The 19,139-nt window shown below is 40.7% G+C and overlaps 3 protein-coding genes across 11 annotated transcripts; 1 reads left to right on the top strand and 2 right to left on the bottom strand.

The window, feature by feature from the left end:
* Positions 1-146: 146 nt before the first annotated feature.
* Positions 147-9,691, top strand: uox (urate oxidase). 2 transcript variants are annotated; one of them, XR_008572653.1, is made up of 10 exons: positions 147-169; positions 439-576; positions 4,064-4,250; positions 4,797-5,009; positions 5,632-5,748; positions 7,102-7,180; positions 7,260-7,446; positions 7,524-7,647; positions 9,328-9,407; positions 9,482-9,559. XR_008572653.1 is itself a non-coding variant. In XM_054789081.1 (10 exons), exons 1-10 carry the CDS (start codon positions 162-164, stop codon positions 9,554-9,556), a joined length of 1,212 nt encoding a protein of 403 aa, XP_054645056.1. In that variant the 5' UTR covers positions 147-161; the 3' UTR covers positions 9,557-9,691. The 2 variants fall into 2 exon arrangements, 1 of the variants encoding a protein (XP_054645056.1); XM_054789081.1 differs by having other exon boundaries at positions 9,324-9,407; positions 9,482-9,691.
* Positions 608-3,725, bottom strand: dnase2b (deoxyribonuclease II beta). Of its 3 annotated transcripts, none has more exons than XM_054789084.1 (4): positions 2,864-3,724; positions 2,597-2,771; positions 2,348-2,426; positions 608-1,231 (listed from the first exon to the last, which is right to left on the bottom strand). In XM_054789084.1, exons 1-4 carry the CDS (start codon positions 2,962-2,964, stop codon positions 1,062-1,064), a joined length of 525 nt encoding a protein of 174 aa, XP_054645059.1. In that variant the 5' UTR covers positions 2,965-3,724; the 3' UTR covers positions 608-1,061. The 3 variants fall into 3 exon arrangements, with proteins under 3 accessions (XP_054645059.1, XP_054645060.1, XP_054645061.1); XM_054789085.1 differs by lacking the exon at positions 608-1,231 and adding an exon at positions 1,248-2,048 and having other exon boundaries at positions 2,325-2,426; positions 2,864-3,725; XM_054789086.1 differs by lacking the exon at positions 608-1,231 and adding an exon at positions 1,248-2,048.
* samd13 (sterile alpha motif domain containing 13) lies at positions 8,031-18,965 on the bottom strand. 6 transcript variants are annotated; one of them, XM_054789091.1, is made up of 5 exons: positions 18,649-18,965; positions 18,085-18,211; positions 16,365-16,407; positions 11,444-11,555; positions 8,031-11,360 (listed from the first exon to the last, which is right to left on the bottom strand). In XM_054789091.1, exons 2-5 carry the CDS (start codon positions 18,110-18,112, stop codon positions 11,217-11,219), a joined length of 327 nt encoding a protein of 108 aa, XP_054645066.1. In that variant the 5' UTR covers positions 18,113-18,211; positions 18,649-18,965; the 3' UTR covers positions 8,031-11,216. The 6 variants fall into 6 exon arrangements, with proteins under 6 accessions (XP_054645066.1, XP_054645064.1, XP_054645065.1 ...); XM_054789089.1 differs by having other exon boundaries at positions 18,085-18,194; positions 18,649-18,964; XM_054789090.1 differs by having other exon boundaries at positions 18,085-18,191; positions 18,649-18,964.
* Between the last annotated feature and the right edge of the window lie 174 nt (positions 18,966-19,139).

The following is a 19,139-nucleotide window of genomic DNA, read 5'->3' as shown; positions in this document are numbered from 1 at the left end:
CATGACGTGATTGGCTAGGGAGCAGTTGGAGGGCAGTTTGTTGTTTTGTCTCTGCCAGGACTCCACCATCAGGCTTGCGTTGAGGACCTGCGCCACCCAGCCTGCGTAGATGTCTGGATGGGGGCCGGCCAGAAGTTAGTTGAAAAGAGTGATTACATTTTATGACCAGGTGGGTGTGGTGTGTCTGCATTATGATTCTGCTCTGGATCTTTTAGCTGCAGTCGTACACAGTCTCTCCCAAAACTACACCCCTTATACTTCAGCAACCATTTTATTCTAACTTTTCCAAGGACAATGCTACAGAAGTGAAAGTTGGACATGCTGTAGAGTAGTCAGGGGACAGCAAAAACAAAAACTGATTTAATAATAAGAAAAAAAACCCTTACCATCTACAAAACGCTCAGATTTAGCAAAAGTGAAGAACACCTCTCCCTGCAGGGTGAAGAGCTGCTCCATGTTCTTATCTGAAGGCGCCACTGGCCGCTTGCCAGCACATAGGTGGGCCAGCTCGGGCAGCTTGGCGGCGAACACAGGCGGCACGGAGCAGTTGAAGAAACGTGGGAAAAGATACACCAGGTGCCGGGCTGCCGTTGGGCAAAGCGCACGAGCCAAAAGAAGACACAACATATGAAGACATTAAAACACACATATTTCATATCACGTGTCAGTTGATGAGACAATAGCCAACAGGAAGTGTGCTGTCAAGATGGCTTCTTTTCTATTATTTTGTCTATTGGGTAAAAAAAAAAAGTGTAAAGCTGCCTGTAAGGGTGTTATTTCATGTCTGGAGGGCTCTAATCATGTTAAAGACTGTATTTAGAAGAAACAGGTTTTCTATGCTCTTACTACAAAAATATTCCATTTATTAATATGAAATCCTACTTTGCGGAAATTCACGGTCGGGTCTGTAAGCAATTGACCGCCATAAACAAGGGACGACTGTAGTAGAAGTAATGTGAACGCAGTTCAACTGTGTGTGTGCTTATGTAACAAAACGTGGTGGACGAGCATGCGGTGTTGTGTAAATATGTACACACCAGATCATGCTGTTTGGAAAGGGTTCACTCACTGATACGGAGGAAGTGTTGGTAGCGGATGCTCACACACAGAGCCGTCTGGCCATTGACTCTCCCAGAGGACGGGTACAGGTAGCCCTTCTCTGGGAAGGAAGGGAAATGGGGAATGCTGTGGGAGAGCCAGAAGCCTTGGGAAGTATCAAATAGCAGCACTCCTGTTGGAAACATGGAAAAACAACTTGCTGTGTACACACAAAAGCATGTGTAACAAACACCGGCATCCCAGTGCACGTGGAGCAAAGTCAACAGAGGTTATGAAAAAGATGTTCTTTGTCCCTATTGTGTCCTTGGGACCAAAATCCCATTGATCCATTGCAGTATCAGCAACAACACTGAAATGGTGCGTTTCATGACCGTCCCCCTCTGACTGTAATGATACATTCCTGGTGGAAGACATGTGATGAGCGCTTGGACAACTGCAAGAATGTTCATTTTGCACTGCTGGATCTTAAGGTCCTAAGTGGAGCTTAAAAGTGCAAAAACACCAAATGGAAGCAACACAAAAAATGTTTCAGTAAACAATTTATAGCACGGAAGCATTAAAGTGAAATAAACTGTTCATCAGCTGATCAAACTTTAAGAGCGCAGCCTTTAAAAGGCAAAATGTTGGCAAAAAAGTGGACTGAATGTGATTTAGTGTCAGGTATTCACACTGTCAGGGTCTCTTGATGGCAAAGGCAAGAAAGCTTTCTCTCTTTGAAGGCGCTGGGATTGCTGAGCTGCATAAGCCAAGCCTCTCGCAGCGCGCCATTGCTGCTGAGGTGGGACGCAGGAACACCGTCATTTCTAACTTCTGAAAAACATCCTGAGGCTCATGGAACAAAAAAGTCGAGCGGTAGACCCCAAAAAATGAGCTGGAAGATCTGACTGGGTGTCCGTCAAGACACGGGACCATTCTCAGACCAAATGAAGGTTGTTACTGGTGCCGAGTGCAGTCCAATAACCATCAGACACCATCTGCCAGAGACGGCACTAAAGAAGAAGAAAGGTCTTCAATGGCCACAAAACAGGAAGGTGGTATCCATGTTGATTTGCTGCCATGTTGTGTCTTTTGTGCAATCACGTCCTCAGTGAAGGTCAAAGTAACTTTCTATGTTCATTTGGCATTTTCTGCATTTAAGACTAGAATTGCAAAAGTATAAAAACATGTTTTGTGTTAACATTTTTGGCTTTCTGGAACGGACTCATTGGATTCTTATTGATAGGGTCAGAGTATGTTTCCTTCTGGAAAGGATGAATGGCACGAACCAAGTTTCCATCGTCCACTGTACCTTTGGTGTGTCCATATCCTTGGACGTACTTGAGGTCAGGCGGTGCATCGTTGTAGAGCACGTAGACTGAGCCGTCAGACTGAGGGAAATACAAGACATTGTCAGGACGTCCCCAACAGTCCCAGTCTGTCAGATACTTCACAATGGCTTGCTAAGGAAGTGCTGCTTTTAGACTTTGTTTTGTTTAGCAGAAGTTGCAGTTCCCCTTTGGAAAGAGCTGTGTCATCCACGAGAAGAACATGACCTCACCTGGTAAAGCGCTCGGCTGTAAAGCTGACCCAGGGTGTTTCCGACGGCTCCTTGAGTGGTGTTGACCAAGAATTTGCTCAGTTGCCAGGCGCCTAGCGAGGGGTCCAGGTACATGTAGTCCACCCCACTGCCCTCCTCACCAATCTTGTATTTGGGCAGCTTGTAAATGATGAACCTGCATCAGATCTGATGGTGAATTCATGCCTGAACACGGCAAACAAATGAACTCATCTACAGCACTCTGTCAGGCTATTACTGCCAGCTCACCAGTCGACAGGCTCCCCGGCTTCATTCTTACAGGAAATAGCAGCATCACACACAGCCAAGCCCAAAATCACAACAATACAGCATGCGGCCGTGTGATCCATCGAGTCTACAGCTGAGCGGCAGACATTTTATCTCCTAATCGGTGCTCACGGCGAATCACCCAACGATTTTTTGAAAGTGCAAGGCTGTCACCCAGTGCAAAACAGGAAGTTATTGTGCGACACGGTCACATGACAGGGGATCACCCAAAGAACGGGAGAGTTGACTGATGACATCAGTACAAATCTGGAGGGGTCGAGACTGCAGGGTTTGCAGTAGATTAAAAGGGGGGCACCTGGCTTGGGACGATCATAAATAAATGAATGAATTCATCACACAAGAAATGAAAGTGAACTGGATCATTTTGCCCACCTCACTACTTTGCCACGTGCACGCGTGTCTGTTCTCCTCGTCTCTCGCCTCCCAACAGGCAGGAAGAGGGAAGTCCTAAAATGTGTTTCATTTGTCAACACTGCTGGAAGCAAGTACATTTAAGTTCCTTGTCATACAGTAACAAGCAATGTAATTCCTGTAAATTTGCTTACATTCCTACTCATGCGCATAAAGCCCACCATATTCCTAACCCTTGGATTCAATTCTGAGTACAATAATCCCTTGTTTATCGCAGTTAACTGGGTCCAGACCCGACCGTAATACGTGAATTTACACAAAATAGGATTCCTGATTTAGGAATGAAATATTTTTGTAGTTAGAGCATAAAAAATGTGTTTACAAAATTCTAAATGCAGTTTTAGACATTATTAGAGCCCTCCACACATGAACTAGCATCCCTACAGTCACCTTTACACTCCTATTAGCCAATACAGTAAACATAATAGGAGAAAATAAGACATGTAAGACATATATGACTCGTGTGTGTTATTATAAATGTGTTCCTGTGTTTGGGGAGCTAAGTGGGGTGTGGACAGGGTTGAGTTTTACCTTGGCGTAGCTTACAGCTGCAACAGTCTGTGTTAGAGTACTGTGTCTGTTGTGAGGGCATTTAAGGCACATTTTTAAAAAGCCAGACAAAATGTGATGATGATGATGACTTAATTTCATAAAATAAATATTTTGGAGAAATTGCAGGTAACAGTGTTTGCAAAGTGAAGTAAGTCTACAAAAAAACAAAAGGCAATGTCATCTTTTGCATGACATAAGTGACGGTGTGAACGGCATACGCCAGAGGTTCATCCGGGTTCAGCAATGCTCCAATGGCTCGAGGGCAAAGGGAGAGCCTCCCTCTCTACAAAAAGCTCTTCGACCTGCCAAGCCACCTTTTGCTGAAGACAAGACAGCGGTGGCGGATCGGCTGAAGCAAGAAAAAATGGCAACTGCTTCCACTCTGGTTTGTATTTAGCATACACACACGACACCGCAACATCATTTTTACATTATACTCATGACAATGAGCATTTACCAGCCAGGTCGTTATTAGAAAAAAGTCTTTCATCAGTCTTCACATTCTGCACTTTCCTGCAGATACACGCCCTGCCTACAACATTACACAGTACATGCTCCATATAGATCCAATGCACGCTGGGCCTTTACTGTTTCTAACACGGTGCTACTTTTTAATTCCAAGAGTCAAAAAAACCCCAAAACGTACAAAAACCAAAGCAATTTTTCACAGCTGATTTCTAATTCGCCTAGATGGTTCTTACTGTTGGCTGGGGGGTTAGAGGTTAGGTGACGGTTAGGGTTACATCGAGGTTTGACTGAACACTTTCACTGTCACACTGTCACACAATGGGAGACTCTCACCTGTATCCTTACTTCAGTCCATCTGATGATCTTTTTTATCGTATCATCTGAATGAATGTATGCCTTCAACATACCAAGAGGAAAAACGTCTTTGCAGGCTGGAATAACCGGTTTTGTCTCCTTGTGGCAGAATACTGAATTTGTGCAAACCAGCTATGGAAAGAACAACGTGAAGGTGATGTGCATCAGGAAAGAGGGGAGCCACCACAGCATCATCGAGCTCAAGGCCGACGTGGAGCTCACGCTCAGGTCCCGCAAGGACTACATAACCGGAGACAACTCTGACATCATCCCCACGGACACCATCAAGAACACTGTCCACGCATTGGCCAAGCTCAAAGGGGTAGGTTGCACCACACAAAAACAACGACAGCCTCGACTCGACGAATAGGACAAGTGACAACAAAATCACTGGTGCGATTCCTTTGGAAAATGTTAGGAAAGGAATATTTTAGACATGTTGAAGGCTGCTTGATAACAGAAACATGATGCACAATCACGAGGCCATCTTGGCCGACACAAACACACTCTGTTGTCATAGCCGCCTCGCGCACACACACAGCTTCTAGATATGTCACTGTTTATGAGAAAGCCAAGCGGAACAGGGTTCCTCATCGGAGATCCATTGGACTTCGTTGGCCACTAATCGCTCGCTCCAGCGCTGGCATTACAAAGTTTGTATCTGCTCCTGTTTGTATCTGCCCGCCCTTGAGACTTCTAGACTCATTTCACAGCTGGCGGAATAAAACAATTTGGGGGGACTTTCACGCTGCAAAAGGGTCGGTCCCAGCAAATCATTGTTTTGCAATCTGAGGGAAAAAATTAATTGTTCCTGAATTAAGGGTCACTGTAGAGAAGGGGTGTCAAACTTTTTCCACCAAGGGCCACATGGTGAAAATATGAAAGGATTTGTGCCATAACGCGTTGTTGTGTGTAACGCAGCACAACTCTTGCTTTGTGCTCAGGTAAAAACCATTGAGCTGTTCTGTTTGGACCTTTGTCATCATTTCCTGATCTCCTTCAACCATGTGCTGAGGGTCAAGGTCTACATGGAGGAGGTACCATGGAGAAGGTTGGAGAAGGTAGACATATACATTGTGTTTTTTTTTTACTATGACTACATCAAGCCAAATTCTGGTCTTTCCACCCAAATTTCTAGGAGATCGCAGAAGTTTAAGCCCTAAATATGCCTCACACACTTATTGAACACATTTGAAGGATAAAATGCATCATTAATCGGTATTAATAAATCAGAGTCAGTGACAGGACACAACTATGGTGCGTTCAAGGACAGATGAACAAAGTGCGGAATTTCAACACTTGAAAAAATCAGTGAAGCATAAAGACATAAAAATGTAAAAACTATTAAACATGGTACGTGTATTCTGTACATTTGACCTGTATTATCACATATTTATACATTACTACCAAAGTGTTTTGTGCGGAAAAACAGCCTATTTTCAAAGAAATTTTTTTTAACCAAAAATCCGCTGCACTCTACTGACTTGAATTCAATAATCCCTCGTTTACCACGGTTCACTGGTTCCAGAACCAACCGGGACAAGTGAATTTCCGCCAAGTAGGATTCCTTATTTATAAGTGGAATATTTTCGTATTTAGAGCGTTAAAAAACCTGTTTACCACCCTCTAAATATGCTTTTCACATTATTAGGGCCTCCTGGACATGAAATAACACCCCTATATCACCTTCACACTCCTATTACCAAATATAAAAATAATAACAGAAAATAAGACAACAAGACATAACTAAAACTTGTGCTGGGGGCTCAGAGTTGAGTTTTAGCTGGCGTGGGTTCACTTGTTAGGGATTATTGTGAGATCATTCAAACCTGCAATAAAAGTCTGGTGCTTGTGTGTCTCACCAAACATTACAATCACATTACTGACACCTAGCAACCAGTGTAGAACGCTGCATGTCACCACGACGTCTTTGAATGAGTCTTCTGAATGCCTTATATTTGTATTTGACTTCATTTAGCCATTTTTATCCTTAAAAATGCTTAATTTAAGCAAACAAAATTCAAATTTGCATATTATTGACTGTATCCAACCATTAACCAGTATTCTTTCTTAATTCATATATTTTTGAAAAACCCACATTAAGCTAAAATTCAAATCTGAACCCCCGTCGCCACTTCCTGTCTGCCTGCCTGCCACTCACCTCCCCTAGGGAGCACATGGATAGCAACGCACACAAGCACGAGTCTTAGTTTGTCTTCTATATTTGGTAAAAGGAGCGTTAAATGTGACTGTAGGGGTGCTATTTCATATCTGGAGGGCTCTAATAATGGTAAAAAGAGTATTTAGAAGGTGACAAACAGGTTTTCTATGCTCTAAATAGGCAAATGCTTCATTTTGTCCATTTTGTCCTGATGAATGTGCAGCAATCTGACCATCATTTTGTCATCTTTCAGAACGGGGTCGATCACGCCCACGCCTTCATTTACAGCCCAGAAGCTTTTCGCTTCTGCGATGTGGAGCAGCATGTCAACAGTACTGCACTCATCTTGTTGTATTTCACATTAGTGGCAATATTTCTGAAGAGCGGCCGCCTCGCTGTGCCCCTCCTCAGGTGCCCCGGTGATCCACAGCGGACTCAAGAACATGAAGGTGTTGAAAACCACTCAGTCTGGTTTTGTGGGGTTTCTCCGCGACCGCTTCACGACGCTGCAAGAGGCCAGCGACAGGTTTTTCTGTACCACCGTCTACGCCAGGTGGCGCTACAACAAGAGTCAACATGCCAACTATGACTCTGCGTGGTAACTGATTTGTTGACGACGTGATGAAAATATGTTGCCATGAGAAAACTGCAACTGCTTATCTCCTGTCCTGACAGGAAATGCATCAAAGACAGCATTATTGAAAAGTTTGCAGGCCCCTGTGACTGTGGAGAGTTCTCACCCTCTGTGCAGAAGACCCTTTATGATACACAAGTTCTGGTCCTGGATAGGGTTCCCGAGGTGGGTCCTTATTTCATTGCTTCCCATTTATTTATTTGTCACCTGGACACAACGGGACTGTCTGTGAATGTAGCTTGGAGTTCCAACTCTGTACAGTAGATGGGATCCAAACTCTAGTTCTTAACACATGCACCTGCTCTGCCAGAGAATACGTACAACACGTAGAACAAAGGTGACGACTCTAGGGTTGTCTCGAGAGCTGTAATAACGTCAAAGGTTAAGAGTGATACTTCTGTCGTAGTGACAAAACATGGAAGCATTTTGACTTGGAGTGCTGACACAATGCCAAAGGGACCATGCATTTTCGCTAAAAGAACCAAGAGTGTTGAGGAAGTCTGGTCAGCTTCAGGAAATGGAAACGAGCCAAGCACCTGAGAAGGATCTTTGCATACTTTGGTACTGACGAGTCATACGGGGAATGAATTAGCTTAGCAGCACGAGTGAACCGTGTTGGGAGAGTACGGGCTACGGTGTCGTGCTCAACTGTAAGACTGTTAGAGTTTGGAAAACGTCATTTCTGTTTCAGGACATGAGCCAAACCAATGGAGAAAAACTCTTTTGTGTGTGTTGTTCCTTTTTTTTTAATTATTGTAATATTATGTTGTTATTCTCATGATATTTGGACTTTACTATTGTAATACTATAACGAGGGCTGTCAAAAATAACACGTTAACGGCAGTAGCTAATTTATTCCATGAATTAGGTTACGTTTGTAATTAAGATTGCGCACCAGAGCAAGCACGCCTGCCTGTGGAGCGTGGAGCGTCCCCACGCAGTCACACAGAATCTGATGCTCTTTTATAACTTCATTCTGACCTGAGTACAATTCCAACAGCATGTACTGTATGTATCTCCAACTCACACACGTCTCTAGTTCAGGGACACTCCAAGCACCCTAACAATGGCTTCATAATGTGTGTGTGTGTGTGTGTGTGTGTAAATAAACAGGAAGATAAAGAAAAACATAGCTCGTATAGCTCTTAATTCGGATGTACAATTGGCTACATTTGAGTATGCTGGAAAAAGACACTGAAAACAAGTACATTTACCTTAACTGATGTGATGTCTTTGAACGCAACCCCACACTGCTCATAACAACACGGTTAACGTGTGATTCAAATGTTGTACTGTTAAAGAGACTAGAGTTAGACAAATGGGTCTTCAGACTTGTGTGGTATCTTTTTAGCTTGAATGACATATTCAGTTCATCTGCAGCTCTTCATACATACAAATATATATAATCCTGTCCTGTCATTTATCTTTCTCTTCATTAAACAGTAAAAATGGGAATATTTCACACACAGTTGCTAACGGTGATTAATCAGGTTAATTCATTTGAAAACCAATTAATCTGATTACAATTGTTAATCTTTTGTCAGTTGTAATTATAGCTTGTAACTCTCATATTACGATGTTTAAAAATGATAACTATAATATTGTATATCTATATGCTATTTTCTTCTCTTAACATTCCGACTTTATTCTCCTAATATTTCATCTTTATTCTTGTAAAAATTGCAGTTTAAAAAAAAAAATGTAATTGTATTTTAGAATGGGCTGAGGGCCAATAAAAAAACTGTCTTGGGGAGTGAATGGCCCCCTGGGCCACACTTTGAATCTGAATGGAATCATTACCTTTCTTCTTAGTGTGTCTGGCATGTGCACGTTTTCCCCAGGTAGATGAAATAGAGATCGTCATGCCCAACCAGCACTACTTCACCATCGACATGATAAAAATGGGCCTGGAAAACAAAGATGAGGCAAGTGGCAGGCATGAAGCGGTGCAAGCGTGGCATTGTTTGCTTACCCAACGTGTTCCGTCCTGCCGTCACAGGTTCTTCTCCCCCTCGACAACCCATCAGGAAATATCGCAGGGACGGTGCGCAGGAAACCACAAGCCAAGCTCTGAAGCGATCTGCACACACAGAACAAAAGGAAAGCTGGGACCAAGATGAAAACGTCCGCATACAGTGTATTTCCATCGTGTACATACCGCATTGGAATCACCAATAAACTGCTGGTGTTCTTTGGTGAGAAAAGAGCACCGTTTATTGCAAGTCTTTGATTGAAATAGTCAAACTCCAGTGTTGCACATGTACACCACTCAAAAGTCATCCACACACACACGATTACAGTCATTTTGAAGCACCACAGGTAGGGACAGCATAATACACGTATTTATACTTCCGAGAGAATTCCTCGTGTGTGTGAGGGAAAACGTAACGCTTCATGAACGAATAAAAAATGTAAAAAATCTGAATTGAATTAAGGTTGCACACAGGAAGCAGAATTGAAATTCCAATTCATAAAGTTGCTGCATTCAAGAATCCTGCTTTACAGCAGGGGTGTCCAGGGTGCAGCCCCGGGGGCCATTTACGGCCCATGACTGAAGGAAAAAAAAACAAGTGTTTTTTTTTTTTTTTTACATGTATAAACATGAAATATTAGGAGAAAAATATTTTAAATGAATAATTTCATTAAAAATTTTATTACATTTTTAAATTAAATTTAGTCATTTTAGTAGCATAGAGTTAAAATATTAATTTTTGATATATATATTTTTAAGTCTAACATTATGAGAAGCAACCAAAAAGAATACGTTGCAATTTTAGGAAAATGAGGTCAGGTGAAAGTGACAATATAACAATAACCAAGTCAGAATATTCTGATATAAAGACATCACATCACAAGATAAAACATACAAGAAGAAAGTTTAAATATTTGTTAAAAAGGAAAAAGGGCACAACTAGAAAAACAAAAGCTTTGTGAGAGATAACACAATGCTGAGATGTAGGCTGTTTTTTCTTTAATATAAAAAAAACATCTCAGCATATCTAAGTGGGAAAAAACCCATAAAGGCATCCTTTTCTCAGTATGGGTGGAAAAAGTTTGGACACCCCTGCTTTACAGTATATTCCATTCATGACGGTGTGCATATGACAGAATTACAGCAAGCATTTCATCGCCAGTTAGGAATAAATGCATTATTCATATTTATATGATGGAAAATGCTGAAAAAATTCCCAGAACAGCATTCAAAACAGAGGGAATTTGTGGTTTTCTTTTCAGTATTTAAACCTAACAATTTCTTAATTTCTTCCTAATTTCTCAATGAATTTAATTCCACTTCCTGTAATTCCAATTCTTCAAATGAGCTGAACTTTGCACAAGCCTGTCCGGCACATACGCACGTTACTTTGTGTTTTCAAGCCTACATCATCGCACGTACGAATACTTTTGAAACCATCACTACTTCATGAACTTATTTTACACACAAACACAAAACACACACACTTCTGGAATACAATCACTGACAAGTGTCCTTGTCTTAAATAAAAGGTGATGAATAAAAAATCAAATACAGTTTCAAGCAGCAGTAGTAAGAACAGCTGAGTGGACCCCGTGTGCCACCCATGTTCTGGGGGGTCCACACATGTAAAAACATATTCAAACCGATCCTGTCTTAAGGTGCCGTGCGGCCGGAGGGAGGAGTCTCTGCCAACGCTCAGCTGGGTGTCGATTGTCACTGAGGCAGGGGGGCGGGGGTCGGCGGGCTGCCTGATGGCGCGCTAACAGGCGTTGCTCTTCAGGTGCTGGGTCTGCAGCGGCTTCACGTGGTACTCGTAGATCTTCAGCGCCGGGCCCAGCTTTATCGACAGGCCCGTCAAGACGTCATTACGCGTCATCAGGAGCAGGGACTTGCCATCGATTTCCTGTCAGGCGGAGGGAGATTTTTATTGCGACTGGACACCGCGAGGTGGTTCATCTGAAAAGGGAGAGGGGTGGCGAGTCCAACCTGGTCTTGGAACGCTGTGGCTTGCTCCTCAAACCCTGTCGCTTTAAAGTAATTGACCACGTCAGCAACCGCCCAGTTGGCCGGGTCTGGAAGCTGACCGTTCTCCACGGGGCTGTGGACGAAGACAATCACAACTGCACTTAAGATCATTCCATCACTATCTACAGCAGGGGTGTCCAAACTTTTTCCACTGAGGGCCACATGCTGAAAAATGAAAGGATGCAAGGGCCACTTTGATATTTTGTAAAGCACCACAGAGAGATACAGTATGCTAAGAAGCTATACGTAAAAACTGCCTGCCACTAAAAATGTTTTTTTTTCCCCATAATAACGAGTTTATTCTTGTAAAATTGTGATTTTTGTTCTTTGTTCAATTATGACTTTTGTTCTTAATATTTTGACTTTATTCCTGTAAAATTACATCTGTTTTTTCCATATTTCCCGACTACTTCATTTCAGCTTTCCTCTTGTAAATTTTCTTTTTAAACTATAACTTTATAATTTAAAAAAATGTATTTTTTCTTTATTTCAACATTGTTACTAAAATTATATTTTTCTCATTTTACAAGTTTATGCTCATAAAATTGCAACTTTTTTCTCACTAGAAAACTATTTTTTTTCTCTTAATATTTTGGCTTTCTTCTTGTATATTTTCTTCTCCTAATATTTGGACTTTATTCCTATGTTATACATTTTCCCCCAACTTACCAAGTTACTAAGTTTCCAAAAATGACAACTCCATTCATTGTTTTTGACTTAAAAAAAAAAAACAAAAAAAAACTTTTTTTTTTTTTTTTAAATAATTCAACTTCACACTCCTGAAATGACATTTCTTGACATTCTCATGCTATGACTTTATTCTTGTGAAATGATGGCTTTTTTTCCTTGCTAGATTACAACTCTCCTCTTAAATGAATACTTTGACTTTCCAATTTTGGCCGCTGCTGTTTTTTTTGTAGTTTTCTTGTTAAATTACATTTTTAGACTGTGCTGTGGGCTGATAAAATCACAGCCACGGGCCGCAAATGGCCCCCGGACTGCACTTTGGACACCCCTGATCTACAGCACTGTGTAAAAGCCTTTATGTACTTTGACACGCAGAAAACAATTGGAAATGCATATACATGCAAATCAATGATGAATGAAAGGGAAAAATGAACATATAAGGTCACTTTTACTGTCATTGAATGTGATTCTTCATGTGAGTGTTCCCAAAGAAACCACACAGACACCACACAGACACCACCTTCCTGTTTTGCCATGAGTTATTTCTTGAATTCAATAGTGTTTTTCTCTCCTCAATAACCCAAAATGGAGTTTCAAGTGCCTGCGTTTTGATAAAGAAGGTGAGAAACACTATTGAATTCAAGAAATAAGTCCTAAAAAACAGGGAGATGGTGTCCGTATTATGTCTCGCTGCCACCATGATTGTTGAAAACATTTGTGGGAATCAACCGCTGATGACATCATAGACGGGCGACATAGCTGACTCCCAGTTCTGGTTGCCACTTTGTAACTCGGCAAGCTAGCTTCTTTTTTTAAGAAGCCAAGGACGTTTTGTGATAAAAAAAAAAAAAAAAAAAAAAAAACATTAACACTGTTGGACTCACGTAGTGTATTAATCACACAACAACACGCGCGGCCTGTTGCACGCTAACTGGAGAATATACGCAACCAGAGGCAATATGAAGCTGTAAATTTTTAACTGAAAAAAAAAAACGCTAACCAGAGCGCATGCGAACTGAAGTTTATATATATATATATATATATATATATATATATATATATATACACACACACACACACATACATATATACACATACATACATATATATATACATATACAGATCCTTTCCAAAAAATTAGAATGTCATGGAAAAGTTGTTTAATTTCCATAATTCCATTCAAAAAGTTAAACTTTCATAGATTACAGATTCAGGGCCCACAATTTAAATGATTTCAAGTGTTTATTTGTTTATTTTGACATAATTTGGGCTTCCAGCTCATTAAACCCATGAAAACAGGAATTCAAAAAATGTAAATACTGTGAAGAAATCAGCCCAAATTTTGCAGGGCATGAATGTTTTAAACTGAGTGTCACACACTAATCATCTACTAAACTCAAATCACCTGCACAGGCTTCCCCAGGTGTCATTAAATTGCTTCAGTTTGGTTCAATTGTCTCAGTTGGGTTCAATATGGGGAAGACTGCAGACATGACAACTGGCCAGAAGACCATCATTGATACCCTCCATAGGATGGGTAAGCCACAAAAGTTCATAGCTAAGGAGGCTGGTTGTTCACAGAGTGCTGTGTCCAAGCATATCAGTGGAAAGTCTAGAGGAAGGGCAAAATGTGGCAGGAGAAGATGCACCAGCAAAAGAGATGACCGTGGGCTTCAGCGGATTATCAAACAGGGAAGATTCAAGAATCTGGCAGAGATCCAGAAAGAGTGGAATGAGGCGGGAGTCACAGCTTCAAAAACCACCACATTCAGACGCATCCGGGAGATGGGCTACAACTGTCGGGTTCCTCGGGTCAAGCCACTTCTGAACCTGAGCCAACATAGGAAGCGTCTCCACTGGGCCAAGGAGAAGAAGGACTGGACTGTTGGCCAGTGGTCCAAGGTCCTCTTTTGCCATGAAAGTAAAGTGTGCCTTTTCATTTGGGAATCAAGGTCCAAGGGTTTGGAGGAAGACGGGTGAGGAACAGAACCCAAGCTGCCTGAGGTCCAGTGTGAAATATCCACAGTCCGTCATGATTTGGGGTGCAATGTCCGGTGCAGGTGTTGGTAAACTCTGCTTTCTTAAATCCAAGGTCACCACAACAGTCTACCAGAATGTTTTAGAGGACTTCATGATTCCTTCTGCTGAGGATCTGTATGGAGATGCAGATTTCATCTTCCAGTAGGACCTGGCCCCTGCCCATACCGCCAGAAGCAGCAAAACCTGGTTTGATGCCCATGCCTTTCCAGTGCTTGACTGGCCAGCCAACTCACCGGACCTAAACCCCATTGAGAATCTATGGGGTATTCTCAAGAGGAAAATGAGGGGCACCAGACCCAACAACAAAGAAGAGCTGACAGCAAGCATCAAGGAAATCTGGGCTTCCATAACTCCCAGGCAATGCCACAGGCTGATTGCTTCAATGCCACGTGGCATCGAGGCAGTGATTAAGGCAAAGGGATTCCCAACCAAGTATTGAAGATTGACATATCGTTTTGAAAGTACCATATTTTGATTGATTTGATGTGATCCTAATTTCTTTCTTTTTTTCCTGCAAAAACAGAAGTAAATGGTGATTTCTTCACAGTATTCAAATTTTTTGAATTCCTGTTTTCGTGGGTTTTATGAGCTGGAAGCCCAAATTACATAAAAATAAACACTTGAAATCGTTTAAATTGTGGGCCCTGAATCTATAATCTATGAAAGTTTAACTTTTTGAATGGAATTATGGAAATTAAACAACTTTTCCATGAAAATGAGGGCTGTCAAAAATAGCCTGTTAACGGCGGTAACTAATTTATTTAATTCATTACATTAAATGTTTTAGCCTAATTAATGCATACGCATCCTGGCAAGCCAGACCTCTCTGTTACGATGGCACAGCCTCTCTTTTTGAACTTTCTTGTGACCCGAAACATCACCAGCAGTGCGATTCCAACACCAAACATGCTGTGTATGTATCTCCAACTCACAAACACGTCTCTAGTCAGCTCGTCCTGGGAACAACACTTCCTCATTGTCACTAGATGACGGCAAGATGCATTCGGGGACACTCGGAACATCACAAAAACATCTTTATTACGCGTGTGTGTGTGGTCTAAATGAACAGAAAGACAAAGACAAACAATAAGTGGGTATTCCTGTCACTCACTTTGTAACTCTTAATGTGAAAGTACAATTTGCTGCATTTAAGTGTGCTCGGAAGTACCACAAAATAAACTCAAAAATATGAATTCAACACAAGTTATGTGGTGTCTTTGAACGCAACCCCTCATTCCTCATCATGACTGACTGATTCAAATGTTGTGCTACTATTAAAGAAACTAGCGTTAAATAAATAGATTTTCAGTCATGTGTGCCCATCTTTGAGCTTGATTAAAATGTTCAGTTCAAAAAAGCAGTTAAAAATAAGAAGTATATATAATCCTGACCTGTCTTTTATCTTTCTTCCAATAAAATACAAATGGTGATTAATCATGATTAATTCATTTGAAAACTGTGATTAATCTGATTGAAATTTGTAATCATTTGGCAGCCTTAATAAAAACACATTTGCTACCCCTAAAAGTCGCCTGGTACTTTCTGAAGTTGTCTAAATACATGCCCTGGCGCCCAATATAAGGAAATACAGCAAAGTCTTTATTGTTTTATTTTGTAAAAAATGATTTTAAAAATTCATTCACTGACTCATTAATTCATTTTCTATGCACAAGTCCTATTTTCTTTTATGCCGTCTACTATATGTGTTAATAGGAGTGTAAAGGTGACTATAGGGGTGCTATTTCATGTCTAGAGGGCTCTAATCATGTTAAAAGTCATATTTCGAATGTCGTAAACATGCTATGCTCTCACTACAAAAATTTTCCTTTTATAAATACGGAATCCTACTGCACAGAAATAAACTACAAATAATAAGTAAAGAAATAAAAATAATTCACTCATTCATTTTCTATGCTGCTTGCCCTCACTCGGGTCGCGGGGGTATGCTGGGGCCTATCCCAGCCGACTTTGGGTGAGAGGCGGGGTACACCCTGGACTGGACATCAGCCAATCACAGGGCACATATAACAACCATTCACACTATGATAAGAGAACTATTAGTGGGGAAAAACAGTTGAATGGTACTGTGTATATACAGTTGCAGATGTTAGCATGCACATCATCTTCAGTCTACAGTAACAGATTAGGACACTACCTTTTGGTGTCCACAGAACCATTTGCCTTGTCTTCCATGACGGCTGCAACAACACAAACAAGGGGTCCATGACTTTAGACATGTGATTATGACATTTAGTGCCGAGCAATATTTCTGGCAACTCGTACTTATTCCGTACAGGAAATGCAATCGGTTCTACGCATGTGCAAAACGCACCCACGTCCAGTCGGCCTATTTTTCGGCTAGCCTGTTTGGAGGGCGCATGTGTAATCTACGTCATCCGTCCATCTGTTTTATGGCAGTTAGTAAACGTCAAACGACTCGATTTCTACTACGCATGTGCTATGTGATAAACGACCATTTATCTTTCCTTTTTCGGTGCGTTCTAGCAGCTAGCATGTGGGATCTAACAATGGTCGTAACGGGACATACCCAAAAAACGCCAACAATGCTGTATTTACATAACTGAGCTGTACATAAACCAAGCTACAGCGACATTGTTCTTGTAGCAGCTAACACCAGGAAGTATGTTTCTGGCGTAGTGACGCAGCGCCTCACGCCACGCCATAATAATAATAATAATAATAATAATAATAATAATAATAATAAACAAAGTGAACGTCAACACAAGATGTGTTGTGCCAGCAAGACAGACAGGCGATTCCGGTGCATGCTTATCAAAATAAAGCGCAGTGGAACATTTTTATGATATTTTTAAATCGTTTTCAAACTAATTGTGGTCAATACATGTGTAAATAATGAGCTATATCTGTATATATATATAGCATATATATCCATTCATACAATATATTACTTACAATTGTTTTCAAGGTTACAAAAAAACAACCTAATTTTTAAAGGTGTGGCGGCTCTTATTTTGCAGTGGCGCACCGCCACAATCAATTACACGTAGCACAAACCCTGCATAAGGATTGTAGATGGTGGGCAAAATTTAACAAAAAGTGCACTTTTTCTCAAAGATGGGAGAAATTACAACACAGTCTTTTTTTTATATATCATATCCATGGTGCAAGTGGATACGTTATAAGCCCTCTTTTCTTGGTTCCATAAATTGTTATCTTTTTTTTGCCACTGAAAAAAATAAAAGCATTGGCCAGCAAGCTATGTTTGGATGGATGGTATTTCTACGTTTAGAAGAAAACGCCCTCAAGATGAATCCCATCATTGCACCCAGCTTATGGTTGTTTCCATTCAAATATCCAAGTACTTTATGCTTAGTTTTATATGGTTTATTGTATTTCTATTTACTCATGTTTATTGTACGTAATCAGATATGACTGTACATCTGTAACGCATCTGCGCATGCGCTACACGCACTGGGTAAGTTTTTACATAGATCAGTTTTGGTGTATAAAAAAACGGTAAAAACATCCGCACGCTAGCCAAGTCTTTGAATAAGAGTCGCCCCCAACATAGTAATTAAATGAAGTATGGTATTGACCATTTATGTTGATACATTTGAAGAATAATAACCACCACAGCACGTGACGTCGCAGAAGGGCTATGGTAAAAAAAAAAATTGCAAAAGGAGGAAGTGAAGGTCTCGTGCATCTGCAGAACCGATGATTCAATAAGCTTTGCTTCTTCCTACTCCTTTTCAGACGTGTTTCATTGTGTGAATGTAAACATGCGATATACTTTATGTATGTTCCAAATAAACGAAAGCATTGTCATTACATTTTCTTTCGCCTATAAACAAGCCATAGTGCACATTCTCTATTATAACAATGATACTTACAGTCTGTAATGCTGCAGTTAATTTTCATCAGATGGTTTTAGTTGTCTCGTCGAGTTTAAAGAATGGTTGTCAGGTTAAACGTCATCCTTCCTCCCGCAGTCTGGCAACTGCTAGATAAGAATACGAGCTGTTAAGAGGAGAAACGTGAGAGGAAAAAAGAGGCAAACAGCAGCCTGTGCAGGTTTAGACTTAGGAGAGGACGGATGGTCAGTCAAAGAAAGCTGCGACTCTTGCAATAAATGACACCGGACCTGTGAAAAATGACGCCCCGAAACTCTCATTTCACAGCCGCAGCTCCATTAAATATAGCATAATCGCGTCAACACAATTCCACGCACGTCCACGGGTGCCTAACTTTAACCGTGGAACACAACGTAGCTCAAATGAGCCCAAAAGTCACAAGAAACAGTCGCGCATATGAAAGACTGGAGCTGCCTTTTCGTATTTATCAAGCTAACATGGACAGTTAGCTGGCTTTGCTAATACAAAATCGAAGACATTTTAAAATTTTGTTTTACTTTTTTTTTTTTTTACAATAAGGGTTCGTCAAAGTTAAACACTTACGTGGGGCGACAAAAAGTTTCCGGGTCCCGGTGGTGTTTTATCAGCGAAATATGAGGTTATTCATTTGATAAAATCAAAAATTAATCAAAGCCAACTAGCTCCTTAGCGTCATAGCTTCCTTCACCCACGTGACTAGAGGATCTTGGGAAATGTAGTTTATAACTTCTGAGTGACTGGCGATTTTGCCTGAAGTCTCAGGCTGACACTAAAAATTGAACTAACAAAATTAAATGCTGATATTAAAAAGCAAACCAAATAAATGTTAATATTAAAAAAAATAAACAAAACATAAGTGCTGATATTAGGAAACAACACAAAAAATAAATGGTGATAAATAAAAAAAAAAACAAATATGCTGATACTACAAAAATTAACAAAAAAAAAAATGCTGATATTAAAAAACTAAAATATAAATAAATGCTGATATTAAAAATTAAACCAAAATAAAAAACTAAACAAATTAAAAAAAATAACAAAAAATGCTTATATTA

The sequence above is a fragment of the Dunckerocampus dactyliophorus genome, chromosome 10, assembly GCF_027744805.1.
Source record: "Dunckerocampus dactyliophorus isolate RoL2022-P2 chromosome 10, RoL_Ddac_1.1, whole genome shotgun sequence".
NCBI lineage: Eukaryota > Metazoa > Chordata > Actinopteri > Syngnathiformes > Syngnathidae > Dunckerocampus > Dunckerocampus dactyliophorus.
This window is presented reverse-complemented; position numbering and strand designations above follow the sequence as displayed.

Bases quoted from the DNA above. Each gene is read 5' to 3' on its own strand.
- uox (XM_054789081.1), top strand. The intron at 5,010-5,631 runs GTAGGTTGCACC...CTTTGTGCTCAG, and splicing joins CATTGGCCAAGCTCAAAGGG to GTAAAAACCATTGAGCTGTT. The intron at 7,447-7,523 runs GTAACTGATTTG...CTGTCCTGACAG, and splicing joins GCCAACTATGACTCTGCGTG to GAAATGCATCAAAGACAGCA.
- dnase2b (XM_054789084.1), bottom strand. From the start codon at position 2,964: ATGGATCACACGGCCGCATGCTGTATTGTTGTGATTTTGGGCTTGGCT. The intron at 2,772-2,863 runs GTGAGCTGGCAG...GATCTGATGCAG, and splicing joins GCCGGGGAGCCTGTCGACTG to GTTCATCATTTACAAGCTGC. The intron at 2,427-2,596 runs GTGAGGTCATGT...TATTTCCCTCAG, and splicing joins ACAGCCGAGCGCTTTACCAG to TCTGACGGCTCAGTCTACGT.
- samd13 (XM_054789091.1), bottom strand. From the start codon at position 18,112: ATGAAAATTAACTGCAGCATTACAGACT. The intron at 16,408-18,084 runs GTAAGTATCATT...GTGTTGTTGCAG, and splicing joins TAACTGCAGCATTACAGACT to CCGTCATGGAAGACAAGGCA. The intron at 11,361-11,443 runs GTTGGACTCGCC...TCCGCCTGACAG, and splicing joins CCACAGCGTTCCAAGACCAG to GAAATCGATGGCAAGTCCCT.